This window comes from Falco naumanni, chromosome 2, assembly GCF_017639655.2.
Source record: "Falco naumanni isolate bFalNau1 chromosome 2, bFalNau1.pat, whole genome shotgun sequence".
NCBI lineage: Eukaryota > Metazoa > Chordata > Aves > Falconiformes > Falconidae > Falco > Falco naumanni.
The window spans coordinates 457,834-480,902 of NC_054055.1; the positions used below are offsets into that span (position 1 = coordinate 457,834).

At 60.6% G+C, this 23,069-nt stretch overlaps 1 protein-coding gene across 1 annotated transcript in view; it reads left to right on the forward strand.

Annotated features, from left to right (window-relative positions):
• Nucleotides 1-325: 325 nt before the first annotated feature.
• The window catches only part of PDE2A (phosphodiesterase 2A), a 57,627-nt gene continuing 34,883 nt past the window's right edge, over nucleotides 326-23,069 (forward strand). The window contains exon 1 of the mRNA XM_040584270.1: nucleotides 326-574. Coding sequence (XP_040440204.1) covers nucleotides 507-574 — 68 coding nt within the window. The 5' untranslated portion in view covers nucleotides 326-506. The remainder of the gene's footprint in view (nucleotides 575-23,069) is intronic.

Below are 23,069 nucleotides of genomic sequence, written 5' to 3' on the forward strand. Positions count from 1 at the left end.
CAGGGAACTGCCTGCGAAACCAGTGCTTCCCAGTGCTGCCCTGTGCTGCCCGATGTCCCCGGGGCAGAAGTGGCTTGCGGTCCCAGCAGGACCCGCTGCCCAGAGAAGCAGCTGCCTCCGCGGGGAGCGCGGAGGCGGGCAGGGCCGGCGTGTGCCTTGTAGACAAAGGCGGCGGCCCCGCGGTGCGGCGCGGCGCGGCGGGCGAGGACGGGCGCGGCCCGCGGCGGGCGGCGGCAGGGCGGCAGGTGCGGATCCCTCCGGCCCCTCCGCGGGAGCGGCTCGGCCCCCGCCCAGCCCGGCGGAGCCGCAGCGGCGCCGTCAATCAGCCGCGGCGCGCCCCCCCATCCTCCGCCCTCCCCTCCCGCGCTGCATAGGGCTCGGTGACAGCAGCGGGCTGAGACACCCTCGCCGAGCGCGGCGGGAGGCTCCGCTGCCAGCCGGCCGCCTCGCTGCACGCACCCGAGCCCCGCCGCCCGCCTGGCAGGGCTGCCGAAGAATGCGGAGCCATGGGCCAGGGCTGCGGACACTCCATCCTCTGCCGGAGCCAGCCGTACCAGGCGGCAGCGTCTGACCTGTGAGTCCCTCCCGCCGGCCCCGGGGCTGGGGGCACCACGCTGGGAGGGAGGGATGCTCCGGGGGTGATGCTGGGCGAGGGAGCGAGGGAGACGTGGGTAAGGCAGGAAAAAGTTCCTCCTGCCTGACAGCTGGTGGGGAGGGGGGGTGGCAGGGATATGACAAGAGGCTGGTGACCCCCAGCCGCTGCCCCCTGTTTCCCCACTAACCACCTGTGTTAGCCCAGGGCAGGTGGCTAGCTGAAGGGCTCTGTGCTGGAGGGCTGGTGTGAGCAGCATCCCCCCATTTCCCGAGCCACCCTTGCCCTGTGGCAGTTTCTGGAGGGGGTGGAAGGCTCCTGGCCCACCAGTGGGCTGCTGGGGAGGGGCGGGGGGGGGGGGGGGAGGGTAGGTGACTTTGTGGAATGCAGTTCAGGCCTCAGGATCATGGTTTCAGCGGCTCCATGCAGGGCATGAGAAGCCACCCCCCTGCGCACCCACCCACGCAACAGGTCTGGGGGTCCCAGTGGCGCTGCACCCGCTTGCATGAGGCAAGGTGGGGAAGGGGCTCTGAGGGTCACAGGGACTTCATTCCATGGTGCAGGCATGAGGGGCTTTGCGTGAGAGCATGGGGTGACCTTGCTGAGGGATGACGGTGCTCCCTGGAAGCGGTGAAGGGTGATGCTCCACAGAGCCCACGTGGGAAGAGGGGCTGAGCTGGCTTAACGCAAAGCATGAGGTGCCTGAATTCCCATCACCCACGGGCTTGGCTAGGGATGGAGGAGACCCCCGGCTCTGCGCGCGCGTGTGTAGCACTCACGAGGCTCCACAGCTGCCGGCTAGCAGGCTGTGCACAGGCGATTTGCAGTATGTGGGTGCTCTGCCTCCCGGGTACCGAGAGATCTTGGGTGCTCCCAGCCTGCCCTGGTGGTTGCTGGGATCAAATCCCACATTGCCAGAGGGTTGAGCTGAGCTGGTGGGGAAGGGACGTAGGTGTAAGGGGACGAGGAGGAAGGCTGCTTGGTGCTTGGATTCCTTTGTCTGGCGGTGCCAGCTCCACATGCTCAGGCACTGGCCAAACTGCCTGGCTCGGCTGCGTACGCCGGGACCACTGCTCCCAGGGGCTGCCTCGCTGCACGCGGGTGTGCCCGGGAGCAGCCTCAGGTCTCCTGGAGCGGGTGCTTTGGGTGATTACAGGATCATTGGGGCTTTAAGTGATTACAGGATCATTGGGGCACAAGGGAAGCTGCTGCCCGCTCCTGCCCCAGTACCACACGTCTCCCTCTGGCATCACCAGGTTTTTGCACCTTCATGAGGTCACCTTCAGATAAGGAGTTTGCCTCTCTATAGAAAATAGCCCCCAGCATCTCTCCTACCTACATGTGGTGTGGGGCTTAGACACACCTCCAGAGGCACCAAGAGCTGCTGATCCCTCTACACTGCTGTGGGTGCTGGGTCTGATCACCTCTGCGGGCAGCATCCTTTCCCCCCAGCTCTCCTGGCTCCCCTCTGGTGCTGTGCATGCTTTGTTCCCTGAAGAGATCCTTCATGCTGCCACCAGAACATGTGCCCATGTCCTTTTCTTTAAGCAAAACACACAAAGGTCTTGAAATGCCAGGCTATCCCCATGTTTCCTCTGGCTGGAAGGCCTCTGCTGACTTGCAGCTGCTGTTTAATGGCTTTTAAGAAAGGTAGATGCTATAGAAACTTAGTGTAGCTGAGGCTGGCTGTGCCCCTCGAGCCATCCAGCATGGAAGAGGCAGGAATGGTGAACCCCATTCTTCCTCCTTTTAACCAGGACGTAACATGGTCCTTCCCAGAAGATGTTTGTCCCCATTCCTGTACACCCCAAGGGGATATATAGAGGTGGAAAAGCTTCCCAAGAGCTTTCAGGCAATGCCTTTGCCCCTGCGTTTGGCCAGAGGGGGTGTCCCCAGTGAGGCCAGTGCTGCGGGGTGATGCTGCCTGCTCTCTGCCACCACTCGAGCCCCGCGGTGTTTAATGCTGGCTTGCCTTGTGCGCTGCCGGCAGATCTTAGCAATGCCGCTGCCTGCCCTCGCAGAGCATTGCTGCCTGGGTGGGGATGCTGCGTGGGGCCGAGATCCATCGGTGGGCCAGGTCTCCCATGTGTGCTGTCGATAAGCTCTGATTTATTCCAGGGGAGTGTTGGGTGGCAGCCAGTCAAGTGCCATTTTCTGTTATCCAGGTCACGTTTTAACCCATTTCCTCCTTCATTTTCCCCCTGTGGGAAATGTGTTCCCAGGCGGGCGGCTCCTGACCCGGTTAGTGGCGGGTAGGATGCTGGCGTGCCCGGAGCTGCTGCTCTCACAGCATCTGACAGCAGCCGGGGCTGGGGGAGAAGCAGCCGAGCTCTGTGGATTGAAAACACGGAGGAGGAGATGATACTCTGAGCATCCCTGCAGGGAAGGAGCAGGCTCAGAGGAGGCTGGGGAGAAGTCAGGGCTTCCATTGGAGAGCAGACAGGGCTGCCTGCTTCTCACCCAGCTCTCTCTGCTGCTTGGTTCGCTTCTGGCAGCTGCCTGGCAGGAGCAGACGTGGGGACATGTGAACTGGCCAAGTGTCACCATGCTCAGCGCTGGTCTGATGATGAGGTCGGTGCCAGGCGCGAGACGGAGGAGGGACTGTGGCTGCAGCCACAGCTGGGAAGAGGGGCTCCATCCTGCCCAGGGAGCCCATGGGCACCAGCAAAGAGCCCAGTGTCCCAGAGGGGACAAAGATAGTTTATGCATCTTTACAGGAGCGCATTAAGTCTCTGTGTCAGTTATGCCAGGACCTGGACAGTGTGTTCCCATCAAGGCTCATGTAAGGGTGATGTGTAATGCATCATCCCCATTTTACCTCCCTGATGCACCCACCTGGCAGCCAGTTCCTCCTGGAGGGGCTGATGGCATGAGGTGACATTCGTGATGATGCTGATGTCCCTACCTGCCACTGCCTGTGTGACCTGGGCACATATCAAAGGGAAACTCTGGTCCTTCCCCACCTCGTGTGTCCTTGCCATTACTCCTGCTTCCCTCCCAGGGCATGGCCTGAAGGGCAGCACTGGCAGCAGAAACATGGCATCCACTGGGGTGGGACTAGTTGACCTTTAAAGGTCCCTTCCAAACCAAACCATTCTAGGATTCTATGTCTTGCTCCCGTGCCATTAACTCTGCAGGTACCCAGGGAGCAGCACTGGCTGGGATGCAGAGGGCACGAGCTGCCTGGCGAAGTGGTTCAGCCTACTTTTGAAGGTCTCCAAGCATCCGCAAAGCTGAGAGCAGGCTGCTGAGCCCACCGGAGCCCGTCCTGAACCTCTGCCTCGTGGTTGTTGCCAGTCGCTGTGTTGCATGTTTAAAGTGCCATGGAAAGTACTGGCTCCATCTCTCCATCCAGCATGGCCGGGGCAGCTCTTACTCCTCACTGGGCACCCACTTACTGGGGCCAAGGGGTTCGGTGGGGCGAAGGCAGCCTGCTCCCCCGTTGCTGGGGTCCTTGGGAGCTGCAAGCGGCTGCGTGTGATGTTCTCCAGGCTTTTTCAAAGCCTTGGGCTGTTCATGCCTCTGCCTTTTGCACAGCTTGGCGCCAGCATGTCAGCTGTGATGCGTCTGGGGTGCTTCAGCATCACCCACCTGCGTGGGCACCTAGCCCTGGAGCTTGGAGGTGCCTTGCAGAGAGGATGGAGGGGAACTCCTGGCTGCGAGCTTCTGGCACCCTGCATGTCTCTGTACCTGGGGGGGTTCCCTGGGGGGGAGGGACACCAGCCAGTAGTTTCCCCTCCAGGGCATCCCCCCTGAGCATCCTCAGCTTCAGAGCAGCGAGCGGTTGTAAAGTGTCAGGGAATTAACCTCCGGTGCTTGCCGGCTGCCGGCCAGATGCTAGTGCAGATGCAGGCAATCAGGCTGGCCCCTGCTCCGCCAGGCAGGCTGGCACACCGCGGCCTGGCCACGGCCCAGGGCGGCAGCACCGGTGGCACCGCCGTCAACGGGCTGCACGGAGCGTGCCCTGGCCGTCATCTGCAGCCGACCCCCGCGCATCCCCCAGGAGCTGCGCTGCTCCATGAGCTCTGGGAGGACAAGCATCCCTCCAGGGTGGGAGCCAGCTCTGCGGCCACTCCTCTGTTGGGGATACAGGATTCCCTGGGGCAGTGGCGGATGCAGCAGCAGCCGCTACTGGGAATCCCTCCTGCCTCCCGCTCTTCTCCGACCCCGGTCCCCACTTTCGCTTTTGTCTCTTTCCCAGCTTCCACGTGGCTTGCCGAGAGCTGTGCTGGGCTGCAGCCAGAAATGCAGGCAGGGCCCGGAGCTGCCTGGGACTTTCTGCCTGTCCAGCTTTCTCCTGCAAAGGGCTGAGCTGTCCTTGTTAATGGATGGGCCTGTCTGGAGGGGGGAGTGAGGGGGATGGAGAGCACTGGGAGATGCTTTGTCTGCTGCTGCGGCTCCATCCGCGTGGCAGCGGGGGGTGGCAGGGGGTGTTAGATGATGGAGAACGGGCAGAGCACATGCAACGGGCAGCTTGGCAGCTTGGATCCCCCCAGCTGAGGTGTCAAAGCTGGCTGGGGGTCTCGCCTGCCTTGCAGCAATGGGTGATGACCCCAAGATTTGCTCTTTTGTGGGGGTTGGAGCCTGGATGGAGGGTCTCCAGCTGGTCCTTGGGCAGCCATTCCCTGTTGATGGTGGTCCCGGTGCTGTGGCATCCCCAGGCAGCAGGAAGGTGTCCCCAAACCTCGTCATCCACGTAGCATCCTCGAGGGATGGGACTAGCACAGCAGCCTGTAGGACTCACCAAGTGTTGGCTCAGAAATGTCCCATGGGGCCGGTTATTTGGCAGCAGCAGCTCTTAGTCCTGCTCCCATCACCAAATCATGTGCCCTGGCTGCCCTGGCACAGCCTGGCAGCTCTGCAATGCCAGCCTGGGGAGGCAGAGGGGAAAGGATGATTTTGAGAGCTTGCAGGGAGCATTTTGGCTGGGTTCAAGCCTTCTGGGTCTTTGGCAGTTTGTGTTTTCTGTAGTAAATCAAACAGAAAAAGGAGGTCGTTTTGGATGGGTGCATTTCCCACAGAAAATATTCAAACCTGTTTTTTTGTCTGACGCTCAGGAGGGGTTCAGGGCTTGGCTCAGGTGTTGCAGCTGGCATGGATGACCTCACAGCGTGTTTCAGCATCTCCAAAGCCCTCTGCTCCCCAGATGCAGTGGAGGACTGGTTGCACCCAAGGAAGCAAAAAGCAAACAGCAGCTGCCGATGCAGCAGCCCCGTCACAGAAGTGATGACTTAGCCAGAAAGCCTCCCCTAGCTTGTAATCACTTCCCAGCCCCTTCCCAGTTCGTTATTAGCTTGCACGTTTCAGCTGGGTGACTCAGAAGACACCGAGGAGCTATTTATAATGAGCATTTGAAAGGCTAAGACTGGTGGAGGGTTTTTTTCTCCCCCTCCTCTTTCCTTGAGCTGTTGCTGCCCAAATGCAGCTGCATTCCCCTTGGCCACAGGCAGACGTGGGGCAGGCAGCTCTGGAAGGGGACCCATCCATGTCCTCTGAGGTTCAGTGTCTGGTGGCTATGGGGTGAAGATGCTGATGCTCCCCTCTGCGCGGTATGCAAAGCTCTGTGCAAACCCCTCCTCACGGACGGGCACCCTGAACCTCACCCCGTGGTGGCAGAGCCCTGATGCTCCTGCCTGTGGGAGCCAGGTGCAGGCAGGGCTGCCAGAACACGCTGCTACCTGGGAATACAGGGAGCTGTAGCCTAGGATATGAGCCCTCGCTGGGGTGGCACCCACCCTGGGACCCAGGGCATGAAGCGGTGGGATTGAGTAGCCCAGTGTGGACGTCACTGGACCATCCCAAGCTGGAGCCTTTTCACCTCTCTGAATGGAGCTGGGATGTCCGTATGGCTTCACAGCAGTTCACAGCCTGGGGTTTCTGCTCTGCAAGGGGATAAGGCCAGGGCTGCCCCGTGTCCCACAGCCGGGACGGGGTCCACAGTCCCATCCTTCAGCCGACACTCAGCTGGAGCCCAGCTGGAAGGACACAAGCCATGGGTGCTGCCGTGTTTTTCCTTGCTCTCCATAAAAATTGGGCCTTTCCCTATTGTTTTTTACCAGTGATAACACAGCCAGGTTGATGGCAGCATCCTTCTAGTGGAAGGCACGCGGCCTTTCAATAAGAAATCAGGGCTGAGCAAGGCGGCTCCAGCAGTGGGGACGGGTGTCAGTGCCAGCAGAACCTTTACTCTCCCAGCTCCAGCGGGGTGACGGCTCCAGCAGGGTGACAGCACCCCACCAGGGAATTTGTTCCCAGCTACTTGAGGCAGAAAAATCTCTGCCCTGTTGCTGCCCATGAGCCCGGAGCTCCTGCTGCTGGCCGCCAGCGAAGGGTCCCATGGCGCAGCAGGGGCTGGGGGGCTCTTTGGGCCTGAGCACCATCCTCCCTGGGGGGGTTGCGGGACATGGGGACCCTCCCGGTCCTTCCGCAGCACTTGGGGTTCTTCTGGTCAGGTGGGAAATGGGGTGTGGGTATGTGGGGGGAGGCGGTTCTGGTACACAGCAGGGGGGCTCAGCCCCCCTCCGGCTGCTGCATGGGTGGGCTAGGGCTGAGGTCAGGGTTAGGGTCGGGGTTGGGGTCAGGGTTAGGGCCAGAGCTGAGGTCGGGGTTGGGGTCAGGGCTGAGGTCAGGGTTGGGGTCAGGGCTGAGGTCAGGGTTGGGGTCAGGGCTGAGGTCGGGGTTAGGGTCAGGGTTGGGTCAGGGCTCAGGTCAGGGTTCGGGCCAGGGCTAGGGCTGATGTTAGGGTTAGGGATCGTGCTGACGTTAATGTTAGGGTCAGGGCTAAGGTTAGCGACAGGGCTACAGGTAGGGCTAAGGCTGGGTTTAGGTTCAGGGCTAAGGTTAGGTTAGGGCTAGGACTAAGTTTAGGTTTAGGGATTGGGATACAGGTAGGACTAAGTTTAGGGTTAGGGCTAGCCGTAAGTTTAATTTTAGGGCTAGGGCTAAGTTTACAGTAGGGTTAGGGCTAGAGTTGAGGTTAAGGTTAATGTTAGCTGTAGGGTTAGGGGTAGGGCTAGGACTAAGGTTAGGTTTATCCTTAGGGTTATTGCTTGGTGTTAGACCTCATCTTAGGTTTAGGATTAGGGCTCAGGTTAGAACTATGGCTAAGTTTAGGTTCAGGGTTCCTGTTAGGGTTTGAGTCATGGTTAGATCCAAGGCTAAGGTTCAGGTTAGGGCTAGGTCTGAGGTTAGGGTGAGAGCTTGGGCTAGAACTAGGGGTAGGGTTGTGTTTCCGAGGATAGGGGTCCTGGGACCCTGCCTCTGCTCACTGCACACAGCTGGCTCCTTCCTCCCTGACAGGCAGCACCGGGCTCACCCTGCGCATATGCTTCCACCACAGCAGAGCCAGAGCATGGCCGGGACCTGCCGCCTGCGATGGCTTCATCTCCCACCCTTCCTCACCTACACCCGGGGAGGAGGCCTGGCGCTGAGTCAGCAAGTGCTGGCGGGTGAAATTTCCAAAACTCGAGTGTTTTCCTAAAGCCTGAGTGAGGAGTGATGTGGCCAGGCTGGGGCACATCCACAGCCCGGGGACAAATCAGATCTCAAGGCATGAGAAGCTGCAGTGAGCCCAAGGGTTGGCGGTGGGGCCACCTGGGTGTCAGACACCAGGGTGATGGGCACCTGGGCATAGGTGAGGCTTCTGGTAGAGGCTTCTGGTTGCTCCAGCCCACACCTGCAGCTGCCAGCAGTGCCTGTGGCTGTGTGCATGCTCCGGCTCCTCTACTCCTCGCCTCCCGTAGCTGCAGGGGGTCCCTCAGGAGGGAGAGGGTCGAGGTAGGCTCAGGCAGTGCCGCAGCTCAGCAGTGTGAGCCAGGAGCACCGTGACCTTTGTTAATTACATTTTTGCTCTTTGCTTTTCCCTGGTTCCCTCCAGTGCTCTGCACCATCAGAGGCTTGGGCTCCTCCAGTGGAGCCCTGTAATGTGTTAATTACGGGGTTTCTTCCAAGCCTGATATTGCCTGCCCGCACCAGGGGTGCTGCCACTGTGCCACTGGACAGCGGGTCTGGGCTCGGTCTGGCTGTGCTGGCGGAGGGCTGGAGCAACCAGAAACTTCTGTGAGTAAATGCCAGGCTCCTGCCCCAAAGGAAACCGCAGCCCAGCTGCGGAGGGTCGAGCATCCCCCAAAATAAGCATGAGGGCACAAAGGCACCCTTTGGGTCTGGTTTCCCTTGGCCAAACCCGGGATATGAGTGGAGGCACCTGCAGAGCTGAGCAAGCACCTGTCCCGGAGGATGCTGTGGAAAAAGGGGATGGTCATGGTGGGAGCTGGGCTTGCCGCACCCTGGGGGGGACTCAGGGAGAGGCTGAGAGGGGCTGGCTCCCATCTTGCACCCGCCAGATGGACAAGATACCCCTGGGGTTACCCAACTGCCTTAAACCCCCTGGGAGAGCCGAGGTGGGATGCGTGCCATGGGCTGGGAGGAGGGGGCAGCAGTGCCAGCGGCTCCCTATGTATCCACACCCCAGGAGCTGCATCAGGGCAATGCCAGGGGCACATCTTTGCCCCCCACCCGGGTCCAGCCACAATCACCACCTCTTCCAGGAACTGGAGCAGGCTGTCCTGCTGCACTGCATCCCGTGGGAATGCTGGGATGGAAAGGGGGTCTTCTCTCCCCCAGCCCCAGGAATAGTGTGGGAGCCAGCTCCCTGGGTGCATGGGTGGGCTGCAGCTGCGCCTGTTTTGGTGAGGACGGAGGGGCTCTGCGGTGGTGGGGGCTTGGCAGGGACCCACGGTGCTGCTGGGGACCCCTCCCCACCGCGCTGGCAGGGAGATGGGACAGCAGGTCCGTGGGCTGGCGAGCCGGCAGCTCCGCGAGAAGTGCCAAGGCAGGCACGCCTGTGTGTCACTTGTGCATGGGTGCTGGCAGCGTGCTGGGAAGCGAGCCCCCTGTTTGAGCCCAGCATGCGGAGAGCCCGAGCTGGGCACCAGTGCGGGCAGCAGGGACACCAGCCGTGCCCCCCGCTCCCCTCCCTCCTGCAGCCCCCCAGTCTGCAGGCACAGGAGAGGCACGCCAGACCAAGGTGCTACTCTGGGGACCCTGCTCTGTCCTTCCCTGTGCGGCTCGGTGGGATCCCGGCACCACACAGCAGCGAACCAGACCCTGTCATGGGGACCCCACCTAAGGGAAGGGGATGGGGGCTCTTGCTGGGTGTCACCTGGCTGCCAGCCCTCCTGCAGGTGCCCTGGCTGGGCACAGCATAGCAGAGGAGCTGGGGCCAGCGGTTCACCCTGTGGAAAAGCTGTTAATTCACAGACAGTGCGGTCCACTGCTACCAGCCCGACCCAGCCCCATGCTGGTGACACCTGCAGCAGGATCTGGCCACGCTGCAGAAGCCGATTGAAGTTCATTGCTGGAGAGCTGGTGCCAAGGGTGCTGAGCAGGGCTGTGTGGGGGCTTTGGCAGTGCTGGGGATCGGCACCAGAGGACGTGGCATCTCCATGCCCACCCCAGGGCTGAGCTGCTTGTCGTCCCATCTTTCCCATCAGTGTCAGGACCTGTGTCCTCGCTGCAAGGGACAGCAGCAGGGCTGGGGACAGCTGCCCATGCCCCACCAAAGGAGGGGTCTGTCCTTCGCCACCGCTGCCCCTGTCACCTGCCACTGTCACCTCCCTGGAGAGGAAAGAGGGATGGGGGGAAAAGCGAGTTCCTTGGGTAGGAGGCTTGGTCAGACATAAAAACAGCTTCATGGCTTGAGTAAGGAGTAAGACACACTGCTGTCCCCTGGGCATCGCAGCAGCCAGGGGTACACCCTTGTCCCACAGGGTTAGCGTGTCCCTGCTCTGTCAGCTCCATCCCTCCTCTGGTGCCCATGCCAGCCCTGGTGCCTGTGTCCCCACTGCTGGCCCCTGTCCCCAGCTGCCCCCTCCCTCCTTTCAGGCAAATTAAAAACTCAGCTCAGCTCAGCCAAACAGGGCTTTTAAGCAATTGGGTGTCAGATGAAGCAGCTCTCACCCTAACGAGCCTCAAAGGCACGAGCGTCTTTTAGCCATGTCCTTTCCCTTCCCTCCTCTGATGGTCTGGATCCCTGGGCTTGCTCTTGCTAATATTAATATTATGTATTTGCATGGCGCCTACACTGCATTTAATTCCTTGACATGGAGACTTGGCTTGTTTTGGAGGGGAGGCCGCCCAGTGAGTGGCTGCTGCTTGCACTGTGGTTACACACAAGAGGATTTGGTGAGATATCTGGGATCTTGCAGCCTGGGACAGGATCCCTGCTCCAGGGGGGTTGTGGTTCCCAGGGAGGGATGGGGAACAGACAGCAGAGGCAGGATGCTGGGGTCCTGCTCTATTCCCATGGAATTTTGCCGGTGGCAACGGGTGAAGAAGACCCTGAACCTGCAATGTGGTGCTGAGCCCAGTTATGTGCTGGGCAGGGATGAGCAGTGGGGCTGGTTGTGCGTCGGGATGGGAGGAGGACTCAGGGAAGGCGAAAAAAAGCCAGGAAAGGGAAAAAACAGCAAACAGTTCTGGGAAGATAATGAACACATGCTAAAACACCACCACCTCCAGCTGCCTTTTTTTTAATTTTTCCTCTGGTTATCAACTAAACCTACTAATTGAAAGATGAGTTGGCAGAGTCTGTAATGCTGCATTTATCCAAGGACAATTCCTCGGAGATTCAGGGTAACCGTGTGTTTTCTCTCCCTGCCTTGTCACGCCAGGCGCTGCTTCTGCCTGGCTTGATGCTGGCGCTGCGGCACGGGCACGGCTCCCTCAGGGCGCCGGTGGCCTCGCTTGGAGGTCCCCACGGTGGTGGCACTCCTGCTTTCCTCTCCTCCCGGCGCCGGTGCTGCCATGTCACCTGGCATTCCCTGTGTTACCCCCTTGGAGACAGCTTGGGGCAGGCTGGGGGATACCCTCCTGCTTCCAGCGAGCTGGGTCCTGGCATCTTGGGGTGCAGTGCGATGGGGATGGGGATTTGCAGGCTTGCAGGGCTGCCATACAACGGGGATGGGGATTTGCAGACTTGCAGGGATACTGCGCAATGGATTTGCAGGGATACTATGCACTGGGGATTTTGCAGGTTTGCAGGGCTGCCACTCAGTGGGATTTTGCAGGCTCGCAGGGCTGCTATACCATGGGGATTTGCAGGCTCGCAGGGGTACTATGCAATGGGGCTGAGGATTTGAGGCTTGCAGGGCTGCTGTGCAAAGGGGATTTAAAGGCTTGCAAGGCTGCCAGGCTTTCCAGCCCCGTCAGACAGGGCTGGGCTGCATTCCTGCGGCTCCTTGAAGCCTTGGGGAGCTGCTTTTCCAGCCTGGCAGCGAAGGCAGCTGTCTGCACAGGACCTTAATGCTTAAGGGCCAGGCAGCATCCGGGGAAGTGCGTTTGCTGTGCAAACAGAACTCAGCCTTTCTGCAGACTTATCGAAGGCATTTAGGGCTCGATGCGTTTGTTAAGCAAATAAATCGCACCCGGCAAAGCTTCAGTGACACCGTTCCCCTTTCCCCTCCCGCGCTCCTGCCAGCTGGTGTGTCACTGCCCGGCATCCTGCAGCACCTGGCCATTAATATGCAGGCCTGTAATTACCCGGAGCTGATGATGGCTCCAAATTAAACATGGGAGCTCAGCAGCCATCCCTGCCCATCCTGACCATGGATGCCACGGTGATGCTTAACCACGGGGCACCCCGTGCCTGTGCTGTGATCCGTCTCTTGGATGCGCACAGCGAAATCCTTCGGCTTCAGGCTCGGTGACTGCAGTAAACAGGCAATTTTCTGTCGCTGCTTGAGGCTGGGGAAGATGAAATCCGAGTCGGCAGGTGCCAGCGTGGGAGGCTGCAGCCTCCGGGTGCTCTTCGCTGCTGAAGAATGGAGGAGAGGTCTCCTGGCTGTGCAGGGACCCTGGAGTTGCCCATCGATGCCTACTGCTCTGCCAGCCCAAAACACCTCGAGTTTGTGCTTCCCTTGCTCCAGGCTTTCCTGTGCCCCTTTGGCATCTCCCTTCTGCCCCATCGTGCCCCCACCCCCTGTCACACGCTGCCCACAGCAAGGGCTTTATTGAGGTGGGGGCAGGCACCATCTCCCGCCTTGCCTTTGCCTGGAGCCCGAGTTATCTGATCCCAGCCAGCCCGTGGGTCTGTCTGGCCACTGCTCCTGCTGTCATGTTCCTCTGCTTCCCATTTATTTTTCCCTTCCAGATATACTCTTGAGCCTCAGCTGCTTGCAGAGCTGGGGCTCCAAGCCTGCTCCCCCCCTGCCTCGCTCACAGCAGCCTCTCCCTTTGCCTGGCCGCTGGTGCCTACCCAGGGCTGTACCCCCCTTGCAGCCAGAGTGATGGCCACCCCTGCCCCTAGGGACAGCCTTTTCCTCCTGCTCCCTCATCCCTGGGGCACTGGCGACAGTGCCTGCCATTTGCCCTTGCACCCGGTGCCAGCGGGACTGCGGCGTGGCTGCTGGCAGATGCCTGTGCTGAGATGCGGCTGTGGGTACCAATCCGTCCTGCCCTCTCCACGCACTCTAGGCATCCTCTGCAATGAGCCCCAGCTTGGTCCTGTGCCCTGCCCGAGATCGCTGCTCGCTTTCCCCTGCAGAGTACAGGCAGCGGCCAGCTCTGCAGGCACTGGGGTCACTGCTGTCACCCCATGGAGACACCAGGTCTCACCCTGCTGAGGACCTTGCTGGTGCTGGAAGCAAGCCATCCTCCAGGTTTCCAGCTCTTCCAAAGTCACCAGAGTCACTTGTGCACTTATGGGCCACTAAGTGCTGTAATTACAGACATGCTTTAATTAACATAATTGCGTTTCTACACAAATAAAACATTTGGTGTAGTTAATTCCTAGTCTGCAGCTCCAAACCGAGACTCCCCCCCCCCAGGTCCTGCCTCAGTGGCAGGGGAGTGAGCAGCTGCCAGCAGTGGGGGCTGGCAGGGGTAGGAGAGCAGGGCTCTTGCCCTGCAGCGGGTAAATCCCTCTGCCCCAGCCAGGGCCTGAGCTGGATACCCCCCCCCCCATTGCCCCCCAGCACTAAGGGTGGCTGGGGTCCCCTTCCCTGTGGCTTGGCATCACTGGTGCGACCGGGACATCTTGCTGGCTTGCAGGGCTCTGCGGCACTGGGCTTGCTGGGATGCGGCACTGGGATTGCTGAGATGGAGCAAGGAACTTGCTGGGATATGGCACGTGGTTTGCTGGGATGCAGTACTGGGGTCGTGAGGACATGGCACTGGAATTGTCAGGACATGGCACTGGGATTGCTGGGTTATGACACTGGGCTTGCTGGGATGGTGGCATTGGACTTGCTGGCACATAGCACTGGGATTGCTGAGATGCAGCGCTGGGATTGCTAGGATATGATGCTGGACTTCTTAGGACATGGCACTGGGATTACTGGGATGTGGCACTGGGCTTGCTGGGATGCTGTATTGGGATTACTAGCACATAGCACTGGGATTACTGGGATGGAGCACTGGGCTTCCTGGGACACAGCTGTGGGTTTGCTGTGACACAGTGCTGGGACTGCTGAGACAGTGCTGGGATTACTGGGACACAGGGCCATGTCAGCAGGTGATTGCCGCAGCCAGGTGAGATGTGGCCAGGCTGGGTGCTGGGGATCCAGCCCCTTAAGCCCACCCCGGTGCCTCCCTAGGATGCTCTGTCCCCTCCCAGAGCCCCCCTGCACCAGCAGCATCACCCAGGTGCTCCCGAAAGGCTTTGGCTGGAGGATGCGAAAGGAGCTGAGGAGCTGCTGGTGGAAACATGCAGGGATGGGTTGGGAAAATGGCTGATGCTCACGTGCCTGCAGGGTTTGCTAAATGCCCTTTTCATTAAAAAAATAAAAAAAGGGGGGGGGGGAAATATTCCATTTTTCTCGAGCTGAAAATGAAAGTGATTATGTAATGAGCAATAAATTACTTAAAGAGAATGACTCATTAGAGCAAATACAGAAAAAGTCACCATGTATTTTTAGCTCGAACACCTCGTGCTGTACCCGGCGTTAACCCTTGCGGGGTGCAGCCTGGCCCCCCACCTCGCCCCCACTGTGAGCGGGGCAACACCCCCAGAGGTGCCATAATTTGTTCAATGAGGATTTTGTCCCTGTGACGTATTCCTGATGGAGTGTGGAAGTGATGGGGCCAGCGTGGCTGAGCTGTGGGTCCCCCACGCCGTGCCCCCCATCCTCGGTGGGATACTCGCAGGTGGGCCAGGGGATGCTGCTCACCCTGGATCCAGGTCCCTATCACAGATGAGCTCCCTGCTCTGCTTCCCATCCCAGTTCTTCCTGCTGGGATAATTAACACTGATCCCTTCCCAAGCAGCGCAGACCCCGTGTGCCGCTGTTATTTCCCTGCCAAAGAGCCTGATGAATTAATTTGGAAATAGAAGTGACGAACAAATTAATTGGAGGAGAACAAGCAAGCAAGCGAGTGATCCCGTTTTAATCCAGGTTAAATCAGCGAGTGAGTGCATTGTTAACAAAAGAGAGATAACGAGGGGGAATTGGAGCAGGCAGGTGCCAGGCGAAAGAGTGGCAGCAGGTGCCTGAGCGTGGGATTCCAAGGGATGCCCACGGAGAGTTGTCCTGAGAGGGGGAAGATCCTGGGGACACCAGTAGGAACCTGTACGAGTGTGGGGAGGAGTGAGAGCTGCGTGTTAACCCCACATCAGGGTCCCTGGGGATGGTCCTGCCAGGTCCCTGCCTGCACTGCCCATGTCCCCACTCATCCCTTTGCCACCCCTTTGATGAAATGGAGCATTGTTGTGACCTGATTTGCCTCCAAGGAGGAGATTTCCACCAGGAGTGGGGTAGGAAGTGCCTGAAGGTGCTAGAGAAGAGCTGGGGTTCCCTTCTGTCCCCCTTCTATCAGATGGGTCTCATTGGGTCTAGAGGGGAAACTGAGGCACAGCATGTTTCAAAGTGTCAGCACAGCAGGATATAGTGCCCGGGCATCCATGGTGACCTTGGGGACATGGCTGTCCTTCCCTGGGTATCCATGGTGCCCTCAGGGACACAGTTACTCCTTCCTGGGAATCTGTGGTGCCCTTGGGAATGCAGCTCTCCCTCCCCAAGCATACAAGGGGGTCCTGCTGACGAGGGAACACGTTGGGGAAACAGAAGCTGAGCTGTGTGCGTTCGTGTCCCTGGAGCAAGAGGAGGGCTGGAGCAGGTGCCCTTTTGGTGAAAGTGTTTGGAATTCAGCCAGATAGATCTGCCCTCCTGTCTATGCTGGGCTGGGGGCACAGATTCTGGGGGCCATGGGCACAGACAGAGAGCTGTGCTGGCTACACGCACCCAGGCTGTGATGGCTGTAGTGGGGTACTGAGCATTCCTGGGTCAGGCTCAGAGCCTCCCTGGCTTAAAGTGATGTTATAATTCAGATCTTCTTTTGAGAAGCCCATGGGATTTGGATGTGTGCGTGGGGATGGAAAGCCTGTTCCCCCTGTGCCAAATTTCTCAGGAGTCTCCAAATCTGATGGAAACCAGCCCTGCTTTCCCGTCCCGGGGCAGAGTCCCTGGTACTTGTGGTGGCACCTCAGTCTGCTGTCACCTGGCAGCAAACCCACCACACAAGGGGCCAAGGCGAACAGAAGGGACTACTGGGAACACGTGGCAGAAGTCTCATGTCCTGCAGCTGGAGTAGGGTCAGTACGAAGTGACGCAGCCCATTGCTAATGGAGATCACCTATTATTCTTGTATTTAATCTGGCAATAAATCCATGTCCTCCGTATGCCTGGGCCGGTCTGGGGTCTTCCTTATTGCTGCTTGGCCACCTGGAATAGCTGGCGTGGCACAGTCATTAATGTACTAACAATTTGCCTAAGTGCTTCTGGAAGAACATTGCCCACCTGGCTCAGATGCTTCATTTATTTTTCACCTAGAATGTATCAGAAGAGAAATTTACGGTGATAAAAGGTGGGGAAAAACAAGGCAATGCCAAATGAAGTTGCTAAATGAGGCTCCCATCCCGCCGGGCTGGGTCTGCCTGCACCCCTGAGCCGTGCCTGCTGTGTGGGGCAGCCCTGTGGGCTCCGCTGGGGGGGTCAGAGCTGTTTTCTCAGCGGGAAACTGAGGCACAGGGAGGCTGGAGGCAGGCTGGGCTCTGAGCTTCGTGCTCCGGAGTTGCAGCCTGCTGTCTGTGGCTGAAGAGCTCACAGCGGGGGCTAACGGGGCTGGGGCTCACCCTGCACCTTGCTGCGCTCACAGCACACGGTGCTGGGGGGGCTGCATGTCTGGGGGGGCTGGGCCCCCTGGGCACTTGCTGTCTCCCCAGTGCATGCTGTCCCCAGTGCATGCAGTCCCCTGAATGCATGCCGTCCCCTCCACGTGTGCAGTCCCCTCCATGCATGCCGTCCCCCAGGCACCTGCTGTCCCCCCTCCTCATGCATGCCCTCTCTCTAGGTACATGCTGTCCCTCCAGACACATGCTGTCCCTTCAGGCAGCTCCTGTCCCTCAAGAACACGTGCTGTCCCTTGACACACATGCTGTCCCTGTGTGCACGTGCGGTCCTTTCAGACACCTGCTGTCCCTCAAGAACACGTTGCTGTCCCTTAAGACACGTGTTGTCCCCGAAGTGTGTGGTGACCTTCCATATACATGCTGTCCCCCAGGTGCATGTCCCTCCAGACACACGCTGTCCCCCTGGATGCAAGCTGTCCCCATGGGTGTCATCTGTCCCTCACCCCCCCCGAGCATGCAGCAGGTGTGTGTTCTGACCCCACGAGTGCAGGATGCTCGCAGGGGACAGGCTGCATGTGACAGTGGGGCTGAGCCACCCAGGGGGTAAAAGCCCTTGCAAGCCAAGCTGGAGGTGTCCGTGGCCACCATGGGCAGCGCTTGCTCATAGCCAAGGACCAGCCAAGCTGTCTCCACACTGGGGAAAGCAGTTGAGGAACAGGAGGGAGCTGCAGCCCCGGGGAGAGAGATGGAAACGGAGAGAACAGCCCTTTACACACCTTCCAGCCGGCCCCAAGGGGGACCAGCCTTCTTGGGAAGGGCAATCAGCTGCCGGGGAGCAGAGAGGGCTCTGTCACCCCCCCCCCCCCCCCTAACTAGCCCTTGCTCCCTGGCCACTGCTATGGGATGCGGGGACTGCCAGCGTCGTCCCCCCCCGGCACCCCGCGCAGCTGAGCTGTCTCCATAGAGACCCTCCAAGGGCTCCATCACTTATTCATCACCCTCAGCCAGGTCCCTTCATTGCTCAGCTCAAAATCCACAGTAGTAATGACAGCAGCAACAACCAGCGCAAAACCATCCCTGCCCATGCCAGGACTCGGTGCCACCAGGTCCCCACAGCTGGCATCTCCCGGGGACTGTCCCTGCCAAGGGGCCAGGTGCCAGGACACCTGTGTCCCTGCCCAGCCCTGGGTCCGTGCCATGCCTCGGTTCCTGCAGTTGCATCCCTTTGGGTGCTGGACATCCGTGGGGCTCACGATGTGCCGGGGTGACAGGGTGCTGTTGGCTCTTGGGGTGGCAGCGATGGCAGGAGTGAGCCCGGTGACAGCTGAGGTGGGGACGGGGCGGGTCAGTGAGGCCTTCGCATCGCTCTGGGTAAGCTGGCTGCTCCTGGCCCGTGCTGGAAAGGGAAGGGGTGTCCCCAGCCAGGACAGAGCCCATACAAATGTAGGGATGCACTGGGTGCAAACACTGGAGTGCATGGGGTGCAAACGTGGGGCTGCGCAAAACACCGAGCTGCGTGGGGTGCAAACGTGGGGGTGCACAGGGTGCAAGCGTGGAGCTGCAGGAATGCAAACACCAGGCTGAGTGGCTCCCAGCCCAGAGGCTGACCCTGTGGGGGGACTGTGGGGCTTCTGCTGCCCCTGGGGTCGGCCTTGAGGGCTGGCTGTCAGCGATGGGACATGGATGGAGGGAAAGGTGGGGAGTGTGTGTGTACTCGCGTGCATGTGCACCCCACGCACATACATGTGATGCACACAAATACACACCTCCCACACATGTGCACTCCCTGTGCATACAACCCCCATCACCACATGTGCCCCCCAAGCGCATGCACACGAACATCCCCTGTGCATATACGCACCCTGTGCCTGCACAAGCGCATGTCTCTTGTGCATGCACGCTCTGCATGCATGTGCCCCTCTCCTTGCAACCCTTGTGCATGCACACACAAGCACACCCTGCATGCATCCCTGTGCGTGCAACCCCCCGCCACCGCGTGCACAGCCCCATCCATGCACCCCATGCACACGTGTACACACACAAACACAACACCCCCCCCATGCAAGTCCACCTAAGCACACATCCCCATGCATGCACGCCCACAGGGAACATGCAAACTGATCCATACCCGTGCACACACACACGCACACACATGTCCCAGCTGCCAGCAGCTGCAGCAGCAGCCTCTGCCCTGCCAGCCCCAGCTCTCCCAGAAATGATCCCCGGCAGCAATGCCCTCCTGCCCCACTCTTCCTCCCTGCCCTGCTGCAGGTCTTCCTCACTCCTGGACATGCACAGGTCTCCTTGTGGGCAGGAGGCCCTGCCTGCTCCTGCCCAGCAGCAGAGACATCGTCTTTAATGGGAGGGGAAGGAGCCAGCGGCTTCTTCCTTCTGCTCTGAAGCAGTTTGGCTGCAGCCGCCGGTGCCATCGATTGTCTGGGCTCACGGAGCCTCCCGGTACCCTGAGCCTTGTCCCCAGGGCTCGGTGGCAACGGACCCTGAGCATCACCCTGGGGAGGGACGCTGCAGCATCCCCTGCTCTGGTGGGCAATGTAACCCTTGTGGTGCGGCCCCATTTTGGCCACCACCAGCCAGGGCTGCGGTGTTGGGTAGGATTTATTGGTGAAGAAGCCATCACCGCCTTCCTCGGCGAGCAGCAAATGAGATATTGATCGGCAGCTGCGTCCAGCGCCAGGTTACATCCCCGCGGAGCAAGCGGTGAGGCTTGGCTGCTGCAGAGAGCCCCGGCCGGGGGGATTAGCGGCCGAGCGGGAGAACAGATGGATTTATTTCCGCCTGAATTTAGAGCTGGCAGAGTCACCCGGATTAGCAGCTCTGGCGAAGTAACACCTCAATTTATCTGTAGATACAGCAGTTCGATTAGCGGCCACGTCCCCAGAGCTCTGCTCCAGCCAGCTGAGTCCGGGTTGCTTCCGTGGCAGGGACCGCGCCACAGGCAGGGACACTGTAGCCCCGGTGTCCCCGCTCCCTGGTCCCCGGCCACACGTCCCCGGCCACACGTCCACCGGACGTGGGGTGCAATGAGGCATCTTCAGTGCTGGATGCGACAGCCCCAGGCATCCCGCCCTGCTCCCCCCTGCCTCCCGTGGCCATGTGCACCCTGTCCCCATGCCTGGCCACACGGTGTGCGCCCCCCCCCCCCCCCCCAGTCAGGGATGCTGCGGGGATGCTCAGGGAGATGTCACTGTCCTTGTCCCAGCTGTGCTTCCCTGGAGCCACTACCAGAGCCAGGATCTGGCCCGGCAATCCACCCCAGTGCCACTGCTGCCACTTAATGAAGCTTCACTGATCTGACATGATTTACAGCAACGCTGGCACAGCTGGTAACCGCCAGGCCACGCTCCCCTCCCACGCTGGGCAAGGCAGCACCCGGCATCCCTGTACTCCCAGTATACCCAGTATACCCAACAATGCTGCTCTGGGGGCAGGTTTCTGCAGCTTTCCCTCCTAAACACAACCTGCAATGGGGTCTGGGCATGGGGAGAAACGCGTTGCTGGTGTTTTGGGGCTACATGGGCTTGGAAGGCTCAGCCTTGCTTCTTACCACCCCCACTCCCCCCAAATCCCCCGGCGTTGGTGCTTTGGTGCTGTTTGCTGCCGGCACCTCCAGGGAAAAGCTGAGTCTGTGGGTCTCAGACACCAAAGGAGGTTTCTCCCGGCGTCTTTTGCCTGAAGTAAGGGTTAATATTTACTAGCTTGCATGAACTTCGCTCCCTCCTATGCCATTAAACAACCCTCCCGCTGAAGCAGGGCTGGGATGCCTGGCAGGCTGCCGCCCCGAATCCCTGGGGAGAGACAGGATGGGCAGCACCAGTCTATCAACCCCAGGTCGGAAAAAGGGAAAAAAACCCACAGTCAGAGTGGAAATGTAGGAAACGTGGCTGGGGAATATGCTCCTTTGCCTCTCCCCAGCACCTGGATTTATTCCCCAGCAGCTCCCAGCCCTGTGCTAGGGTCGGGACAGGGGTGGATGCTGCATGTCCCCAATCCGACTGTGACACCCTGGGGACTGTATGAGTCAGTGAGCTGGAGCGGCTCGTAATTATACCGGGTTGTTAACAAGCTGGCCAGGGAGGTGGGCTCTGTTGCGTGCACGCTGGCTAAGAGGCCGGGCCTGCGTGCAACTGTGGTGCTGCAGCCCTGCGCCCTGCACCCCTGCGCCCTGCAGCCCCGTGTCCCTGCAGCCCTGTCCCCAGGCGCCAGGATGAGCAGCTGGGGACAGGGGAGCTGGGGACAGCCCCACACTGTGCCTTTGTGTGGGCTCAGCAATACCTGCCTGTCCTCCAGGCAGCTGCACTGGGCCCGTGACCTGCTGCCTGTGCGGCTCTGGTGACAATGACATCCCAAGCTTGGCACTAATCCTGCCAGCCCGGCAGCTGCTGCAGAGCACCCAGCTCTTAGGGGGTGATTCTGCCCCACGGGGAAATGTATCAGCCCCACTGGGAATTTGCTTCACGCACAGAGCACAGGACCCGCACCTGAGCCAGCAGGATCCGTCCAGGCTGGGCAGAGCTGGGCAGGCTGAGCTGCTGCTGGGGACCCTGCAGCAGGGTGTCCCCGCAGCGAGGTGTCCCCATGGCTGGGGAGCCCAGGGCTTGATCAAGGGGACTTGGTGGGTCCTGTGGTGGCCTGGTCAGGGTGATGGGCACAGGGAGACCCTGCCCCATGGGAGCTGACTCAGGGTGCATGCCCTGGAGTCCCCGGGGCAGGAAGCTCTGCTCTCACCCCCCTGCACCCCTCATCCTGCCAGGGGGTGCTGAGCCGTGGCCCTCCTGGCTGTGCCGGTGCCCCGCTGCTGCCTGCTTCATTAAGGACAGCGGCTGACAAAGCTGCCCGCACCCCCCCTTGCTGCCATCTCTAATTATAGCCCAGCTGGAGGGTGACTCACCAGGAGCAGCCCCCGCGGGGTCCTTCCCCCCTCCCCAGCTCCACGGCCATGACAGGGTGATGCACCTCCACCCACGGGGCTAGATCACTGCCCCTCGACCACCCCGCTCCCCCTCTGGGAGTCCCCATACCCAGAACCCACTGGGGATGGTGGGGTCCTTCCCCAGCCAGCACAGGGGTGCTGCTCCCCAAACCCAGGGTGCCCGGCAGCTGCGGCTCCAAAGCTGTTGGTGGCATCTGCTCCCGTCATGGTGGCACTTGTCCCCACTGCCATAGAAACAAACCCTGCCAGCGCCCAGATCCGTCCAATTCCCACTCGGTGAGAGGGGAAACTGAGGCTGGAGTGGAGGAAGAGCTATCCAAAGGGGTTTTCCTCAGCAGCTGCCAGGGCTGCTGCGTGGCCAACCCCTCCTTGGTGGGAGGAGAAGGACGGGAGCCAAAGCGACGGCTGCTGGGGCCAGGAGCAGAGAGCGAAGCGGCTAAGGAGGTGCGAGGTGGGCAGGGGAGCGGGCAGCGGGTGAAGGCAGGGGGTGAAGTCAGGGGGTGAAGGTGGGGGGTGAAGGCAGGGGATGAAGGCGGGGTGCCTGTCCGCACCAGGGGGCTGTAATGGCCAGGCAGGGCCTGGGGAGGGAGAAATGTTCTCCTGGCACCTGCAAGGCATGAGGAGCTGAGCCCAGTGAGGGGCTGTTGCCCAGGGCTGGTGTGCGTGGCCTCGTGCTGTCACCCGGAACGAGGTGCCCATGGCCCCGTGCCACCCCCAGGGCAAGGTGCCCATGACCCTGTGCCACCCCTGGGGAGAGGTGCCCATGGCCTTGTGGCACTCCCGGGGCAAAGTGCCCATGAGCCTGTGGCACCCCCAGGGCAAGGTGCCCATCGCCCTGTGCCATTGCCCAGGGCAAGGTGCCCGTCGCCCATCACCCATGGCCACGTCACCCTCCAGTCCCAGGACAATGCCAGCACAGCGCTGAGGCTGCCCCCCCCCCTGAGCCGAGGCGGGGGCTGTGTCCCAGCTTGGGGCACCTCGCCCGCCCTCCGGGGCAGGACCCTCACTCTGCCCGTGGCGGCTTCTCCTGGGGGGCTGCGGGAGGGTGCCCCGGGGCACGGTGGGGGCTGGCCAGCCTGAGCCCCCCCGGCGTGGCCCTGTCCACTATATGGCCCTGCGGCTTCACCGGCTGCCCTGCCTCCCCCCCGCGGGCCCACCTGCCCGGGGGTGCGGGGTGCGGGGTGCAGGGCGTGGGGTGCATCACGCAGGGAGCATAGGGTGCAGGGAGTGGGGTGCACGGTGCAGGGAGCAGGGTGTGGAGTGCAGGGTGCATCGTGCAGGGAGCATGGGGGTGCAGGGAGCAGGGCATGGGGTGCAGGGAGTGGGGTGCAAGTTGCAGGGAGCAGGGTGTGGAGTGCGGGGTGCAGCATACAAGATGCAGGGTGCATCACGCAGGGAGTGTG